The 17,102-nt window shown below is 42.0% G+C and overlaps 1 protein-coding gene and 1 long non-coding RNA gene across 5 annotated transcripts in view; one reads left to right on the top strand and one right to left on the bottom strand.

Moving 5' to 3' along the window:
• The window catches only part of LOC133067837 (uncharacterized), a 38,790-nt gene extending 36,904 nt beyond the window's left edge, over positions 1–1,886 (bottom strand). The window contains exons 1-2 of one of the 2 annotated variants that reach the window (XR_009695416.1): positions 1,750–1,886; positions 985–1,033 (exon numbers count right to left, since the gene is read on the bottom strand). This is a non-coding gene — a long non-coding RNA (uncharacterized LOC133067837). The remainder of the gene's footprint in view (positions 1–984; positions 1,034–1,749) is intronic. The other variant, XR_009695415.1, reaches the window with a different exon arrangement.
• A 12-nt stretch (positions 1,887–1,898) lies between these two features.
• HOMER2 (homer scaffold protein 2) overlaps positions 1,899–17,102 on the top strand; it is a 131,928-nt gene continuing 116,724 nt past the window's right edge. The window contains exon 1 of one of the 3 annotated variants that reach the window (XM_061158822.1): positions 1,899–1,985. Coding sequence is in view for 1 of the 3 variants with exons in the window: in XM_061158818.1 (XP_061014801.1) it covers positions 13,198–13,217 (20 nt within the window). In the remaining 2 variants the exon portion in view is untranslated. Of the gene's footprint in view, positions 2,262–2,771; positions 13,218–17,102 lie in introns of those variants that run through there. The other 2 variants (XM_061158820.1, XM_061158818.1) reach the window with 2 other exon arrangements.

Below are 17,102 nucleotides of genomic sequence, written 5' to 3'. Positions count from 1 at the left end.
CCAGAGAAGAAAGAGTTCACTTCTTTTTATCTTCACCCAAGACCTGGAAGCCAGCCCTGGAAGTATTTTGGAGGTAGCCCCCCACGCCCTGGGGCTTCCCTGATAGCTCAACTGGTAAAGAGTCCACCTGCAATGCAGGATACCCCGGTTCAATTCCTGGGTCAGGAAGATCCCTTGAGAAGGAAAAGGCGACCCACTCTCAATATTATAGCCTGGAGAATTCCATGGACCGTCTTGTCCGTGGGGTTGCAAAGAGTCGGACAGGACTGAGCGACTTTCACTTTCACTTCACCCAATGCCCAGTCCTTCCTTGATGCAGTCCCATCCCCTACCTTTCCTAACCTAAGCCCTATCTTTCTGTTCTTTGCCTCAAGACTTGTTTTATTATGTGGGGCATATGTGACATCATGTAAAACTTTAAAAGCAAATCTCTCTTATCTGACATCCTAGAATTATTTTTCTTCTTGTATCAATTCAGTTTATAATAAAAAGCTTTTGTCAAAGAGATGTGATATTAGAAGACAGCTTTTTCATTAGTTTGTCTTTCCTCCAAATCCCTCAAAACTCATGCGAATATTTATAATACTACTGTTGTCCCAACAAAATTAAACAAAATTATTTGGATTAAAGAAACAGTATCTAGATGTTTTAACTTCTAGACATTAGAGTATGTCTTATTAAATACCAATGTGTCTGAGATTGGCAAACAGCTGTCAAATTCTCAAATCCAAGGTATAGTTTAAAATAGATTCAGCAGATTAAAACCCTGCCTCAATTTCTATAGGAATCACAGGAATCACCAGAAAGATGACCCAAACCTAACCAGAGGGGTGATAAAAACCATAAGGCAAGGCAAATGTGCTACTGTATTTTTATGTTTTCCCAGGATCCCCCTCCCATAAATAAGCAAATGTTTATCACCTTTATCATTATTGGTGAGGATGAAACTTAAATAGGATTTTCATTGATCCATGCTTTACTCACCTCAGGGGTTTGAAGCGGCTGTTCTGTTTAATGTTTAGATTGTGTAGATCTGTGGGAAGAAAAACAAAAAACTTGACTCCCTTGAAAGAAATTCTCAAAAGGTGTGTGCCGCGGGGACAGGAACCGTAAGGGTCTTGTTAATTAAGTGGTAGGATTAAAAGACTTCCGACACTAATCTGAAAGAGGGAATTGGAGCTGAAAGTGCTACCGAAGAGCTAGAAGACGCTACAAGACGTGTCCTCTGGGCCTTCAAAATCAATTCGAGCGTGAATAAAACTTGACAAAGTTCTTTTCTGTTAAAAAACCACCACCACAACAACAAAGTACAGATGTGTACTCGAGACGGCTAGTTTCTAGGCCCTAAATAAAACCACAGGGAACTTTCCCTGTGGGTCACTAACCTCGGAAAGGACTACCCAGAATGGGTAGTCATGCCCTGAGAGATGAACCCAGAGAATTAACCGACGAAGACACCGACTGAGAACCGCTGCGTTTCTCAGTTCTCTCTCGCAGCTTTGACTGTTGGGCTCCTTCTAAAGCACCTCGGCCCCAGGTGCGAAGGAAATTAGAGGCCGTGAGGGGGAAGCGGCTTCTGATTTCGCCAAAAAGTCTGGTCCCAAAACTGCAGAGCCCGAGGACACCTCGCCGGCCACTCAGTTCGGCCTGCCGGCCCGACTCCCTGTCCCCTGCAGCCCGAACGAACGACTCCTCCGCCCAGGACTGTGTCTATCCAGCTCAGGGCTCCGGATGCGCAGGGAAACATACCTCCGGTCCAGGGCGCTGGCACAGGACCTCCGTATACACGCCTCCACCTCTCCCAGGTAACAGAGCCACTTCGGCCAGAATTCGACCGCCTCCTGACTTCCGCTTCCGGCGCGCTGAGGCCGAGGCAGGCCTGTGAAGTCTCGCGGGATCTCCGGCTCTCTGTGTGTATTTTCCGCAGTTTTTTCGAAGATGATGCTGGCTCGCGCAGGGCTCTGCGAGAGTAGTTAGGTCGGACTGTAAGTGTTGATGCTTTCCGTGCGCTTCCAACCGGCCTGGTGACTGGCAGAAAGAGACGCAGCGCTGTATTTTGAGCCCCCTTAATTTGGAGCCGGCGACGGCTAGGGACGAAAGTTCTGGAACTTCTTAGCTGAGAAGGGCGGGAAAAGCTGCTTTTGGCCGCCGGCGCCGAGTCTGCGTGAGGAACTTGAGGCGAATGCCGGCCGCAGAGTAGGCCCGAGGGGATCCCTTCAGCGATGCTACAGCTTTCACTCCTGTTCCGGCGAACCTCAGTAGTAAGATTTCTCTAGTCCGTTTTGTACCTGTTTTTGCCGAAACACGGCCCCGCTCTGCTCCAGCTTAAGTCGTCAGTACCCAGCTCCCTTCAGGAGTTTTGTTCGTTTCTTCTGGAATGTTCGTAGGTGTATAAACGCTGACTGTTTCGCAGTGTATTTTGGCCTCCTTCGTCCCGAATTGCTTTCCATAGTGGCTCCCGCATTTCCTTAATACTCATGAGTTTCCAGCTTGGAAACATCAATGTTTCTATTTGATGCCATTTCTGTTTTCCCCGTTGATACTGACCAGCGTTCTTGGCCTTTCTCAATCAATAGAAATTGACTAGAGACAAGAAATTCAGGGGAGTCTCTGTAGAGGCTCATCTCTCTATCTTGGGATGTTGAAATTCTATCCTTTAATTAAAGCTGAATGAAATAGTAGCTCCATCTAGAAATAAGTTTTCCTTCTACTCAATGTTCATTATGCTCTGGGAACCATTCTTAATCTGTTCATTAAGTACTAGTTTCTCTGTTGGAACTAAAATTATTTTTGTACAAGTCTTTTTTCCCTACTAGACGATAATCATTCATTTCTGCATCCTGAGTGTGTAATGTAGTGTACTGTATAAAATAAGCACTCAGTGTTTGTGGAATGAATGATGAACTGTGAATGTTCCAATCTACTTTTTACAGACACTATCCTGGCTCAAGTATGAAAGAGTATGGATGGGGAGATAGGATAATCTTGGTGTTGGGTAATAAAGGTGAGAACAGAAAGACCAAGATTACAGTAACTGAGTGGTATAGTAGCCAAGTGGATGATGGGAGAAAAGGATCAGGAGGAATCAGAAAAGACTCCCAATTCTTAAGTCTTGGAAATTGTAACTGAGAAGGGATGTGCATAGCATGTGTTGGTTTTAAAACAAAAATGAGCTCAGAGCTCAAAAAAGATATGTAGAATTTGAGATAGTAGTGAAATATTCAGAAGAAAAATCTTAAGAGGGTTTTAGAAATACATGACTAAAGCTGTTGAAAGAGAGGCTGTATCTAAATAGGTAAATGTGTGAGTCATCCGTGAAGAAACAACAGTTGAAAACATCAGTGTTTATGATCTTTCCGAAGGAGAAAGGATTTATAGAGAAAAGCAGAAGGCCAAAATCCACAGGTCAGGAAATAACCCATATTTAGGAAGAGGGAATAGGAAATAATAAACTTGAAGGGGAAATTGGAATAAAGATGAGTAGCAGTGTAACAGTTGAAAAACTCAGGCAAATGCTTGCCTGGTTGGTATCAGCAGTCAGAGACGATATTTGGGAAATCAGTTTTTAAGTCCAGCTTTCTGATTTCCTTGTGACTTTATTAGTGTTATTTCTAGGTAATGAGAACTTACATAGAAAAGAGTATATTTCTTTTCTTTAAATTCCAAAACTGCACTTAGGAGCTCCTAGGCTTCAGAGAGTTTCTGTGAAAAGCGGGATGCCAGCCAATTTTCAAATGAAACTATTTATGCATATAATATTTTCTCATATTCTGATATCTTGTCAGTTACTATATTTCACTTTCTGGCATCACTGAGAAATAATCTGTTCCATGAAAGGGAATTTTCCAGATAACTGACAGCCTTTAAGCAACAAAACTTGTTCACTGGAACCACTTTTCTAGAAATGTACATTAAATATAATACTTAATTCTGTACCGTAACCAGAGTAAGGGGGCCATAATTTAATCTTTGCTTGGCAATTAAGGATAATTGTTACAGCATCAGCTGCTTGCCCAGTGGCTCAGTGGTAAAGAATCCACCTGCCAATGCAAGAGGTAAGAGTTCAATCCCTCAGTCATGGAAGGTCCTATGTAGAAAGAAATAGCAACCCACTTCAGTATCCTTGCCTAGAAAATCCCACTGGTCAGAGGAGCCTGACTGTAGTCCATGGGGTCACAGAGTCAGGCACAACTTAACAACTAAATAACAACAGTAATAACAATTATATTCTGCTGGGTAGTAATGTGTTTGGGGCCTGTTAATACATATGGAAAAAATTACCTTTTATTAGTTGACTTTGCTGTTTCTGTTATTACTGTTGTAGCTCAGTGTTTTATCTTCTCATAGCTTTATAGATTGACCTAGTTTGAAGCCTCACTTTGACCCAGAGATCTAGAGGCAAACACTCTAGCAGAAGTCCCAGGGGTAATCGTAGCAACAAAGAGTTTTCTGAGGCTGTGAGTGAATTTAAGACAATAATCATTTTTAAGATGATTAAACTGGGGCTGAAGAGGATGTATAATTTGTTCAAAGGAACAGCCAGTAAGTGGCAGAACAGGATTTGGATCAAGTCTGTGATACCTAAGGCTGCCTTGCTTTTTCCTCAGTGAAACACTATTTTCTCCTTTTCATTCTCTACTGTACAAGTCTTGAGCCACATTAAACAACTTTGCTGCTGCAACACAACCCGGACTCTTCCTCTCCACAGCTGATGTGGAGCTCCAGAAAGCAGGAACTCCTGCAACCTCCCCACCAAAAAGTGAACTCCACATGGTACCTGTTTCCTCACATTGCTTACCTTAAAAATATATATTTCTCTTGAAATTGTATTTCATAAGCAGAACCCAAGTCAAATGACTTGTTCCTGGCTTAAAGGAAGACTGGGCCAGTGAACTTCTAGTATCATCCTTGGAGAGAGAGTGCTCATCAGGTAGTAAATTGTCTGAACAGAAAGATATTCAAAAAATGCTGGGCAGCCCAGAAATGTGACATTTATCCACTTTAGCTTAATCACACTTTGCCTTGTATTATGGTTCATTTTATATATAAAATCACAATATTGAAGTGTTGAAAGGATTATCTGGTTGAATGCCTTTTTTCCTCTTAATAAACACCCCTAAGAGATTAAATGACTTCTCCAAGGTTGTAGAATTGATCAATGACAGAACTAGACCTATAATCTACAGGTATTCTTCATTAGTTTGACATCTTTTTGAGTGTTAGATGCCAGGTACTGTTCTAGGCCCTGAAAACATCAAGGAATAAGGATAAAAACCCTGCCCTCGTGGAGCTTCTATTTCTAGTGGGGGAGATAGACAAATAAAAAAATGAATATGTATGTACTATGGAGAGTAATTGAGCAGAGTAAGAGCACAGAACGTCATAACAGGGTGCTGCTTTGGTTAGCATGGTCAGGGAATGTGTGCATGATAGTTTTCATCTCAGCCCATTTCCTTATATGGTGGAATCCCTCTTTTCTCTCCTATTATGAATGTAAAAATTGAATACTTTGTTTATTTTTAACATCCATACCATTCACAAGGGAGTAAAAGAATATCTCTCTCATTTCTGGGACAAGGCAGATTTGCTGAGTTTGTAGTTTCATAGACTGTGCCCAGTGGCACAATTTAACTTCTGTTTCTATAGCTTGAGTTGGAATTACAGGCTCCTAAATGTTCTTTCGTCTTTATATTGTGTTATTCAAACCATTTCCCCCTTTCCACCCCACCCACTCTACTGTATCACAAACACACCAGAGCACAAGGGTTGAACTCAATAAATAAGTTCCTAAAAGAGAATTTAAAAATGATAATCTTCCACTCATTTTTTCTGACCTACAAAAAAATCTCATCATGTTTCTCTGCTCTGATTTTATCTTTTGCAAAATGGGAATAATAATCCTTGCTGATTGTCTGCTTTATAAGATATTGTAAGAATTAATCATTGCATATATAAAGCACTTTAGGCTCCAATGAAGAAAGATGCTATGTAAATTATAATGATAAAGTTATTATATGTTACATGAAGGTTTAATCTCCAAGAGGGAAACATTTCAAGTTATAGGAGGCCTTGGTTTAGATCCACATTTGTACTCCTGTGGCTTTAATTACATGGAATGGTTTTGATCAGAGATTACAGGATTTTAACCCAGTTCTCCACCTCAGGGTCAGCCTCCCACATCCAGAGTCCTTTGTCTAGGGGCCTTTATTCAGGACACTGCAGAAAGCAAGCCAGTGCCTGTTGCAAGTTTGTTTGCTATCTGAGTATTTCTATTTACCCTAGAAGCCAGTTGATATTGTTAAAGAAATCACAGAAGGAGAGATAAGCAATCTTGGGGAAGACAAACCTATGAATTGGTCCTAATAGGTTGGACTTAAGTCTTTTCCAGTTCTAAAGTGTGTGATTGTGATATGAAGGTGTTTTTTTTCTCCTTTTCCCTATTGTTATATGAGTTAAGGACACAAGCTATGTTTTCCAAGTAGACATAATTTGGAAAAGTTGCTTAGTGTTTGTCTATTTCTATTCCATTTGACAGGCCCCTCCACGGCTAAATGATGGATCTAATCTTCATTATCCTTCCTTTGTATTTTTGTTTCCTGTTTTCTCTGTGGGCTCCACTGGCTAGCTCTAGTCATCAGTGCTTGGTCCTGTCCACCTCTTCCTCAGATGTGTGTGTTACCCTTAGAAAGGACCTCGGAAGTGTGTGGAAAGGCCAAGAGGCTTGTCCACAGTTTACTCTTAGCCACTCCTTCCCCTGTAACACCATACTCTCCCTCCAGGTACTTTTCTAGAATGTTTTCCAGTGAAGTGATGCTCACAGTTCAAGTGTTCAATGCATTTTCCAAGCACTGGAAAGTGGCATGAGTAAGTCAGGATCTCTCTGAGGGTGAACTGCTGCTATCTTACCCATTAAAAAAAAATTTTTTTTAATATTTATTTATTTGGCTGTGCTGGGTCTTCATTGCGGCGCATGGGATCTTTAGTTGTGGCATACAGACTCTTTAATTGCAGCATATGGGATCTAGCTCCCTGACCAGGGATTGAACCCAGGCCCCCTGCATTGGGATTGTGGAGTCCTAGCCACAGGACCGCCAGGAAAGTCACTTACTTCAAGAGGGCAAATCTTCTAGGTCCCATTCCTGGCTTTTGGCAGGCTCACTGTCCTTGGTGACAGGTGGCATAATCTTCCATTTTGTGAAGCCAGCCTTGCCTGGTCATCTTTCAAAAGAAAGGTACAAAAAAGCCCCATTTTCAAACAGATATTCAGGCAATGCAAATATCTTCAAAACAAGTGAGTATATTGTAGGGAGTAGAAAGAGGACCAGGCAAGGAGTCAAGAAACTTGATTAAATCAAACTATTACTCTCTGTGGATTATCATGCAGATCACCACTTCTCTGGGCCTTGGTTTTCTCATTTTCTTATTTTGCAGATAATATTGAAGCTTCAATATCAATTCCCTTGATTTCCCAATCTCACAGGGAAAGACCTCTGCTGCAGGGTGACCTCTTTCTGCCCCCTTTCACCTTTTGTCTTCCAGTCTCTTGCTGCTGTGTCTTCACAGCAGTGAAGTGTCCCCTTAGCTCTGCTGAACATCACTCCTGTAGTTAACTCCTTCTCTTCTCTGTTTTCAACTCTCCTTCTGTAATGGCTCCTCCCACCCCCACCACACCGTGTAAACTTGCTCAAGTTTCTCCAGTCTCAAAACAAAACTGATACCCTGTCTCAGTCCTGTGTCCTCCTATAAAGATCTCGGATCTCCTTTCCCCCTCATGGGGAGCATCTTACAAAGAGTGCCCACAGCCTCAGCATTTTACCCTCCTCTCTTTTCTGTTCACTGCAGTCGGGTTTCTGCCCACAGACACGCCACTGAAACCACACTGGCAAAGTTCCCCAGACAAAGTTGACCTAGGGCCAAGTTCAGCCGCTGTTGGTTTAAAATCTTCAGTTTATTTAATATCTGGGAAGCATTTGACACTTTTATCTCCTCCCTCCCGTAAACCTTCTTCTCACTCTGTTTTCAGATTTCTCATGATTCTTCTGTGCCCTGGATTGCTGTTTCTTTCTCCTTGGCTGATGCCTCATTCCCCTGCCCATGGCCCTGACTCTGTTCTCCTGGTGTTGCCCTTGAATACTCAGGCTCTTCTATGACTTCAGCTTCCCACTCTGTGCTGATGACTCAACAATGGATATCCCCAGACATCCATCATATCTGAGCTCTAGACTTGAAAGTATTGCTGCATGCTAGAAACTTCTATCTGATGTCCAGCAGACATCTCTAGCATGTATCTTAATGTGAATTCATCTTTCTTCCTGAAACTGTTCATATGCCTTTATCTTTGTTTTCAGAGAATGATTCTTTCCAGTTACCCACATCAGAAACCTGGAAGTCACCCAGGACTCCTTCTTCTCTCCCATCCTACCCACCTAGGCCCTTCCCATGTCCTGTGGACTTCAGCTCCTGACCATCTCTTCTATTTATTCACTCTTCTTTTCTTCCATCATTCTCTTTGTTCTGACCCTCATCCCTTCTCATGCAGACCAGGTGATGGCCTCTAACTGGTTCCCATATACAGTCAGTGCGTTTATCACAATGCATTGTAATTTGTTTATGTGTACTTAAATGATAAGCTCCTTGAGAGGAAGTCTGTATCTTTCATGCCTTTAGCAATTAACATAGAGTCTGGCAGCCCATATATGAACATTATATGAATAATGTTCAATAAATGTTTATTGATCTTGCCCCTGCCTTCTCCACTGTATGTTAGACTAATCTTTTCCTACTTCCTCCCCTCTTAGTACACACTCTGCCTAGGTAAAGACCCAGCTCACCTCCTGAGCATAGCACGTGTTCCTCAGACACCCATTTGTCATGGTACCTGCATCACCTCATTGAGTCTGTTTTCAAGTCCATCTTCCCTGTGAGTATCAGGCTGGAGTCTCTGCCTTGCCAACACCTAGCCCTGGGACTGACACACACGAGGCAGTGAAGAAGCCTTGTGACGAAATGAGTGAAAGAGTTAGACTTGCTGAGCTTCAAGTTCTCCTCCAACTCCAAACCTATACAGTTTGATACAAAAACTGACGTAATCTCAAAGTTTTCTCCCAGCAGATGGTCAGAACAGTTGAAACACCAATTCAAACAGTTGGCAAATATAAAGGTAAACATTTAAGAAAGTGAGTCAGAATGAAGGTGAATCCTCCAAAAGGAGTGAGAACATTGGCACAACAGTGTCTCCATGTAGTCATAAGTACCCCCTTTGCATCTGATGGTGGGTTCCATATGTTCCTCTCAAGGCGTGTGACACATACGCCTTGAGAGCTTCTCAGGAGGGTGGGTGACAAGCTACTGATGACTAAACCCCCACTGGCTAGAAATGAGCTGAAAGCGTGTTATTTTTCTGGAACAAAAATTAGTTTTTTTTCTTCAGCATTTTAATTTGCTCATTTTTGTAAACTAAACACAAACTTTAGTCATTTATTTAATATTTGTTCTGTTCAGTTAAAACTCTAGGAAAAATCCCTAATCTAAAGACTCTTAAGATTTGCAACTTATTTTTCACTCCACAAGCATTTATTAGCACCCAATATATATTTCTAGGCTCAATGTTGGGGTAGTGAAAAGATTTTTTAAAATGTAAAATACAAATCTTAAGATCTAATTGAAGAATCAAGCAGAGGATAGTTAGGATGTAGATAGGAATAATGTAGAAGAGTGCATCGTAACCTGATGGAGTGCAGGAAAAGGTAATTCCAACTGGATATCCAAGTATGAGAGGCCTCAGAGTGGAGACACTATCAACTCAAAGGGAAATCAACCAGGAGAAATTTACTGAAGGTGGTGAATCTCCAATAAGCACATAAACACACAGAGTATATAGATTGCTGGCAGTAGCACCTGTGTGTAATTTGGATTTGAGGGGTAGAGAGGATGGAGACTGGCTATCCTTCTGTTGAATGCTCTTCGGAGAAAGACTCTGAGACTGCTCCATCTCCCTCTTCAGGCCACCTCGTACTACTCCTCTCTCCCAAGTTCCCTCAGGGGACCCCTGACCCACTGTCATATTTGGGGTATGAGTTGTGATCCTGGCTCACTTGGGAAAATGCACGTTTCCCTTCAGAATTTTGCATATTCCACTTAGACATTGTCAAGGACTGACTCCGTTTTCCCCAGGGCAAGCAGGAGTCGGCCCCCACCCACAGGTGGGTGTGCATCTCCACAGAAGTCGTCAGCATCTGCAGATGGGGACGGTGCTGACTTTAGATGCAGACCAACCTGAGTGACTTTAGCCAAGAGAGAGGTTCAGTTTCCTAATTTCTAAAATGCAATTATGATAATCATTTCCACCACCTACAATGTAAGAATGAACAAATGTCATTTTTTCATCAGTTTTCCAGACCAAAGGAGAACACTCTGACTTGGCTGGTTTGAATAGTAGGAAGAGGTTCTGATGCAAACATTTCACAATAGTCCTGTGAAAACAGCCCTGTCAAAATGTGGGCACCTCTACTGCTACTATTTATTGAGCGTTTACTACAAGCCAGCCAGCTGGGCAACACTTTTATGTTACCTCATTTCATCCTCACAATAACATACCAAGGTAGATATCTCTTTTTTTTTTAATTTTTATTACATATTTATTTTTTTGCTGTGTAGCTTGTGAGGTCTTAGTTCCCCTACCAGGAATTGAATCTGTGTTCCCTGCAGTGGAAGCACAGTGTCTTAACCAATGGCCCACCAGAGAAGTCCCTATCTTCTTCTTTTTTATTTTTAAAGCAAGGCTTAGAGATGACAGGTAATTTGTCCAAGGCTACACAAGCAAACAAGAAATGAGGTTTGACTTCAACTCTCCTATTTCCATAGAAGGGACACCAGAAGACCTGAAGAACAACATGTTTGAGCTGGAGTTTGTGGGTTTTTTTGTTTTTTTTTTTTGAGAAGTAGCTGTGTGACAGGCTCTGTGAGGAGAGAGTAGAATGCAGATGTTTTGTGGCATCAAAAGTTGCTAAAAGTCATGAATCGTTGCTAACAGTCATGAATCTCTTACAAAAAGTGATTCTTGTGGTATATCAGTTACGTGGAGGGGTGAGGGGAGAGGAAGAGAAATGAGAACAGCAGCTTTGAACCAGCTTGAATCTATGGCTAGCACTTCAGTGAAGACCTGGAGTACCTGGCCATGGAGCACAGAAGAGAAGATTTTGGCCTAGAAAATGTTAAGAGTAGGAGTGAATAATTAAAATCTCTGTGTCCAAATACCTAACTCTGGGTAATCTACCTGCTTGACATACCCCTGGGAAAGGTGACAGTCCTGACATGAATAATGGCTGTGCAGAAACAGCTGGTTCTCTGTTGCCCTTGTATCAGTCCTCCTCTTCTTCCGCAGAAAGAGGGAGTTTTCAGGCACTGGTTCATACCTGCACTGACAGAGTCAGAGTTTAACAGCAAGAGCCATCAGTTTTTGATTCCAGGAACGCTTTACAGTCTATTTGAATTTTAAAATAAATTCCAAACAGCAAGTTGTTGCATTTAAACTGTCAGGTGTAGGCTGGCTAGCCCCCCAGGCTCAGGATTCTCGGTGCCAGGATTACTGACATTTATTTAAAAATGGTGTCAAAGTGGAAAAAAAAAAAAATACCTTTAGTGTTATTTTAGTGGTTTTGCCTTCCCAACAGCCTTTACCCATCCTCTCCCCCTCTCTTTCTCTCTGTATGTGTATGTGTGTCTGTTTGTCTCTCTGTCTCCCACTTTCTCTCCTCCACCCCCCTCCCTTGTCCCTCCTGTCTCTGACCACCACTTCTTCCCTCACCTAGTTCAGAATTCTTAAGAGAGGAAGGACAGGAGTCCCCAGCATTGGAAACAGAAACCATGCCCTGCTGCCCTTTAGTAAGCTGGCACAGCAGGAGGAAGCACTTGAGCTCCCTCTCCCTCCCAGAATGATTTTAATTACCTGCACCTGCAGTGTGATCCTGAGCCCAGGCCTCAGCCGAAAAATCCAGAAATTAGATTGCTTGTTACCAAGGCTTGGGTCTGTTAACCAAGCTTATTTAAACGAACCACCATACTGGTTTCTTGTTAGATCAGATACCAGCTTGTTAATTCACAATGAGAAATACACCTTCCTTTCCATCAGTGACTCAGGGTGCCCCTTCCCCAGTGTCTCAGTATCTGGGCACCACTTGGGGCCATGAACTCTGGCCTTGCACCTCTGCATCCTGGAACACAGTTGGTGCTCCATAAATATTTGCCAGACTGAATTGAATTTTGCCAGGGATAAGATGTATGTATCTTCAGCCATTTTTAGTCAAACAGAACCTAGAGATATTTTTACCCCACATATTAGTTTAGTCGAATGCTATTTCTGAGCCACAAAGATCCTTGCAAACACTGCAAGGCAAGATTTATGAAGTAGCCATTTAAAAAAAAAAAAAATTTTTTTTTTCCACACAGCTGACTTCATCATAAAGAACATTCATCTCAGGGGATTTACCTAGCAAGATATCATTCTACTTCATTTTGTGTTTCCTCTTTTCCTTTACATCCAAAATGAATGCAATAAAGGATCCCACTGTGCCCCAGGTAATAATAGCACAGGCAACTATAGACTGTCCACCGTGTCCCTGAAATAGATTCTCGGGTAGAAAGAACAACAGTGCTGTCATTTAGTGAGTGCTACGGGAAGCAAGGGTCGGAGCCGAAGACACAAAAAGACTTATGAGTCAGTGGAGTCCAATTTAGTCTTGATGGAAGCACAAGGCACATTATTAGATCCATTTCAGGGAAAATTATATTGTTGGAAAGAAGAGTCCTGTCCATTTGTCAAGCCCTGTCACTAAGGTCCCTGGGGATAGGGATCTCTTCTCAGAGCCCCAAACAGGCTTTCCCTTTTCTTGGTTCTACAGACCCCATGAACTGTAGCCCACCAGGCTCCTCTGTCCGTGGAATTCTCTAGGCAAGAATACTGGAGTGAGTTGCCATTTCCTTTTCCAGGGGATTTTCCCGACTGAGGGATTGAACCCGGGTCTCCTGCATTACAGGCAGATTATATACCATCTGAGCCAGCAGGGAAGCCCCTAATTTATTAATAAATACTCCTAAAGGTTTCCATACCCATGTGACAGCTCTGTCCTCCCCTTTCCTCCAGCAGGTAGAGTTTCTGATCTGAAGTTTAGGAGGTTTTGCTCAAAACTCTTGGCTGCCATGACACTACTCTCTCTGAGGTCAGTGTGTCCAGGACTCAGCCCTTGACCTCTTCTCATTCTCCATGCATGCGCTTCGTGTGAACTGTATTTATTCCTGTGGCTTCCACTGCCACTTGTATTGCTAGTACTCTTGACTCTTAGTTACGGTGTATGGTTCTGACTGTGTTTAGACATCAGTATATTCTGTGCCCAAATCCTCTTCCATCCCTCATTGGATATCTCATATCCCTTTTCATCAGGCTGCCTGTTCAGTTCAGTTCAACATTTACTGCATATGTTTGGCAGAGGTCTTCTGTAGTTGTCGAGGATACTGAGGTTCCATTCTATTTAAGTGAATATTCCTCTAATTAATTTGCAGGGTTCTTTATTTTAACTATCCAGTCATTGTAGTAATCCCTGAAGTCTTAACTATCACCTACTGTTCTCTTTCTCTCCCTGCATCCTCCCTAAGGTTATTCGTTAGTACAGTTTCAGTTTCATAGAGATAATTTTCAAATATCCATATCTGATTCTAGCTATCTTACCTGTCTCATTTAATGTATGCACTTAGATGTCCCTTTGTGTCCTTAAAATAAACATCTGCTGTGGCTTTGGTCTCTGAATCTCTAAAATGCAGAAGTGAATGGGGAGATAATTTAGTAAGTTGCAATGTGTCAATGCAGTACAGCTTTTCGCCTCTATTTAAAATGCTTACAAACAACTATGGATAATTACTGCTTCTCTATTCACTTTCTTAACTCCCTCAAGGAGAATCCCTTTGTTTTCTAATCAGGAAAGGGAGTGAGATGATCAGTTTTGTCTCGCAGGGGAAGGTGGAAGAGAGACAGCAGTTTGCTGTCATCTTGCAGCCACACCTAGTGAATACCCAAAGATTTCTCAGAACCCTTCAGTTTCTTTCTCTCCTCTCATTCCAAGTGCATGGCTGTGACGATAGCTGCCTTGATGTTGAACCTTTAATTTGCCTTTCTCCCCTTCTCCAAACAGTACTTTTAAGACTGTGAGCTGCCTGAGAAAAGAACCATTCACTTCTGTAACCCCAAATAGTAGAAGAGCATACAGTTGTAGAAAGAAGGAGGAATGTCTTTCTGTTCTGTTATAGGATGAAAAAAAAGGCTGACTGCAAATCAGCAAGTGTAGAGTACTCCATTTAGGTAAAGACAGGGGAAAAGGAACTTTCACTCTTTGAAAGGGTGTATGAGAACCGGAATGCCTCCGAAAAGGGGACTGTGCACTGGAGGAAGAATGGTGGCAGAAAAACTTTTCACTATAAACCCTTTTGTACCTTTTGAAATCTAACCCTGTTGAATTTTTTCATGATAAAAAATAAGTAAAATTTAATTTTTTAAAAATATGTTGAATGTATTTGAAGTATCCAGAATAGGCAGACATGCAGAGAGAAAGCAGATTAATGGCAGCCAGGGGCTAGGAGGAAGAGGGAATGGGGAGGGATGGCTTAGTTGGGTCTGGGCTTTCCTTTCAGAATAATAAAATTACTCTGCAACTGAATAGTGGTCATAGTTACACAACATTGTGAATGTACAAAATGCATTGTACACTTTAAAGTGGTTAAAGTGGTGAATTTTGTTACAGAAATTTTACCATAATTTTATATATGTGCTAAGTTGCTTAAGTCGCTTCAGCCCATATCTGTGTGTGTGTGTATATATATTAATGAGTGAATGAATGAATAAAGTGCCAATTTATATTAGATATCAATGAGATATCTGTGTGATCAGATATCTCTGCTTTGTGAAGTTTTCAGTGGAAAATTCCAAATGTAGAACATTCCAAAAAGTAGAACAGAGACATGGACCCCACTTACCTACCACTCAGCTTCAACAGTTAGCAATTCATGGCAAATCTGACTCCGTTTATATCTGAACACTTGTCCTCTATACCTACTGGATTATTTTGAAACAAATTGTACATATTTCAGTATGTATCTCATAAAAGCTATTGACTCTTTATTGAAAAAAAAGCTTACAGTGCATTATCAACCTAAAAAAATTAAGTTATTCCCTAATGTCATCGAAGAGCTGTGTTCATGTTTCCTAGATTGCCTCACAAACGACCCCCTTAGGGCTGACTTGTTGCTCTGTGGTTTTAAAGTAACCAATCTCCTTTTCCCAGGACTGACTGGGTCAGTTCATTCTTAGCCATAATGAGATCTGGAGGAATTTAAAGTTTCTTATCTGAACATCTTGAAGTTGGACAAGATGCTATTAAAGTTATGTTTCTACTCAAACATTTTCTAAAGAGTTTCTGATGAGCTCTTTTGCCTGCTGGGGCCCACAGTACTGTATGGCAGTACATGTCAGTGATGAAATGCCAATGTAATGATTGAAATCCTAATTTGAGAGGCCCCAGTTGGGCACTGGAACTCACCAGCAAGAACCTCTTTATTCCCCCTCTTGATTAGTAACTTAACCATTCCTGAAAGTGCAAGTGAAAGTTGCTCAGTTGTGTCCGACACTGTGACCACATGGACTGTACAGACCATGGAATTCTCCAGGCCAGAATACTGGAGTGGGTAGTCGTTCCCTTCTCCAGGGAATCTTCCCAAACCAGGACTCGAACCCAAGGTCTCCTGCATTGCAGGTGGATTCTTTACCAGCTAAGCCACAGTTCAGTTCAGTGACTCAGTCGTGTCCAACTCTGCAACCCCATGGGCTGCAGCACGCTAGGCTTCCCTGTCCATCACTAACTGCAGGAGCTTGCTCAAACACATGTCCATCAAGTTGGTAATGCCAACCAACCAACTCATCCTCTGTCCTTCTCCTCATCCCTTCTCCTCATGCCTTCAGTCTTTCCCAGCATCAGGGTCTTTTCTAATGAGTTGGCTCTTTGCATCAGGTGGCCAAAGTATTGGAGCTTCAGCTTCAGCAATAGTCCCTCCAATGAATATTCAGGACTGATTTCCTTTAGGATGAACTGGTTTGATCTCCTTGCAGTCCAAGGGACTCTTAAAAGTCTTCTCCAACACCACACTTCAAAACCATCAATTCTTCGGCACTCAACTTTCTTTATGGTCCAGCTCTCACATCCATACATGACTGTTTTAAAAATCATAGCTTTGACTAGATGGACCTTTGTTGGTAAAGTAATAACGTCTTTGCTTTCTAATATGCTGTCTAGGTTGGTCATCGCTTTTCTTCTAAGGAACAAGCGTCTTTTAATTTTATGGCTACAGTCACTGTCTGCAGTGATTTTAGAGCCGAAGAAGATAAAGTCTGTCACTGTTTCCATTGTCTCCCTATCTAGTTTGCCCTGAAGTCTGGGACCGGATGCCATGATCTTCATTTTTTGAATGTTGAGTTTTAAGCCCACTTTTTCACTCTCCTCTTTCACTTTCATCAGGAGGCTTCTCAGTTCCTCCTCACTTTCTGCCATAAGGATGGTGTCATCTGTATATCTGAGGTTATTGATATTTCTCCCAGCAGTCTTGATTCCACTTGTGCTTCATCCAGCCCAGCATTTCACATGATGTACTCTGTTGCTGCTGCTGCTGCTGCGGCTAAGTCACTTCAGTCGTGTCTGACTCTGTGCGACCCCATAGACGGCAGCCCACCAGGCTCCCCCATCCATGGGATTTTCCAGGCAAGAGTACTTACTGGAGCGGGTTGCCATTGCCTTCTCCCGATGTACTCTGCATATAAGTTAAATAAGCAGGGTGACAATATACAGCCTTGACGTACTCCTTTCCCAATTTGGAACCAGTCCATTGTTCCGTGTCCAATTTTAACTGTTGCTTATTGACCTGTATACAGCTTTCTCAGGAGGCAGGTAAGGTAGTCTGGTATTCTCATCTCTTTAAGAATTTTCCACAGTTTGTTGTGATGCACACAGTCAAAGTCTTTAGCATAGTCAATAAAGCAAAAGTAGATGTTTTTCTAGAACTCTCTT

This window comes from Dama dama, chromosome 13 (assembly GCF_033118175.1).
Source record: "Dama dama isolate Ldn47 chromosome 13, ASM3311817v1, whole genome shotgun sequence".
NCBI lineage: Eukaryota > Metazoa > Chordata > Mammalia > Artiodactyla > Cervidae > Dama > Dama dama.
This window is presented reverse-complemented; position numbering and strand designations above follow the sequence as displayed.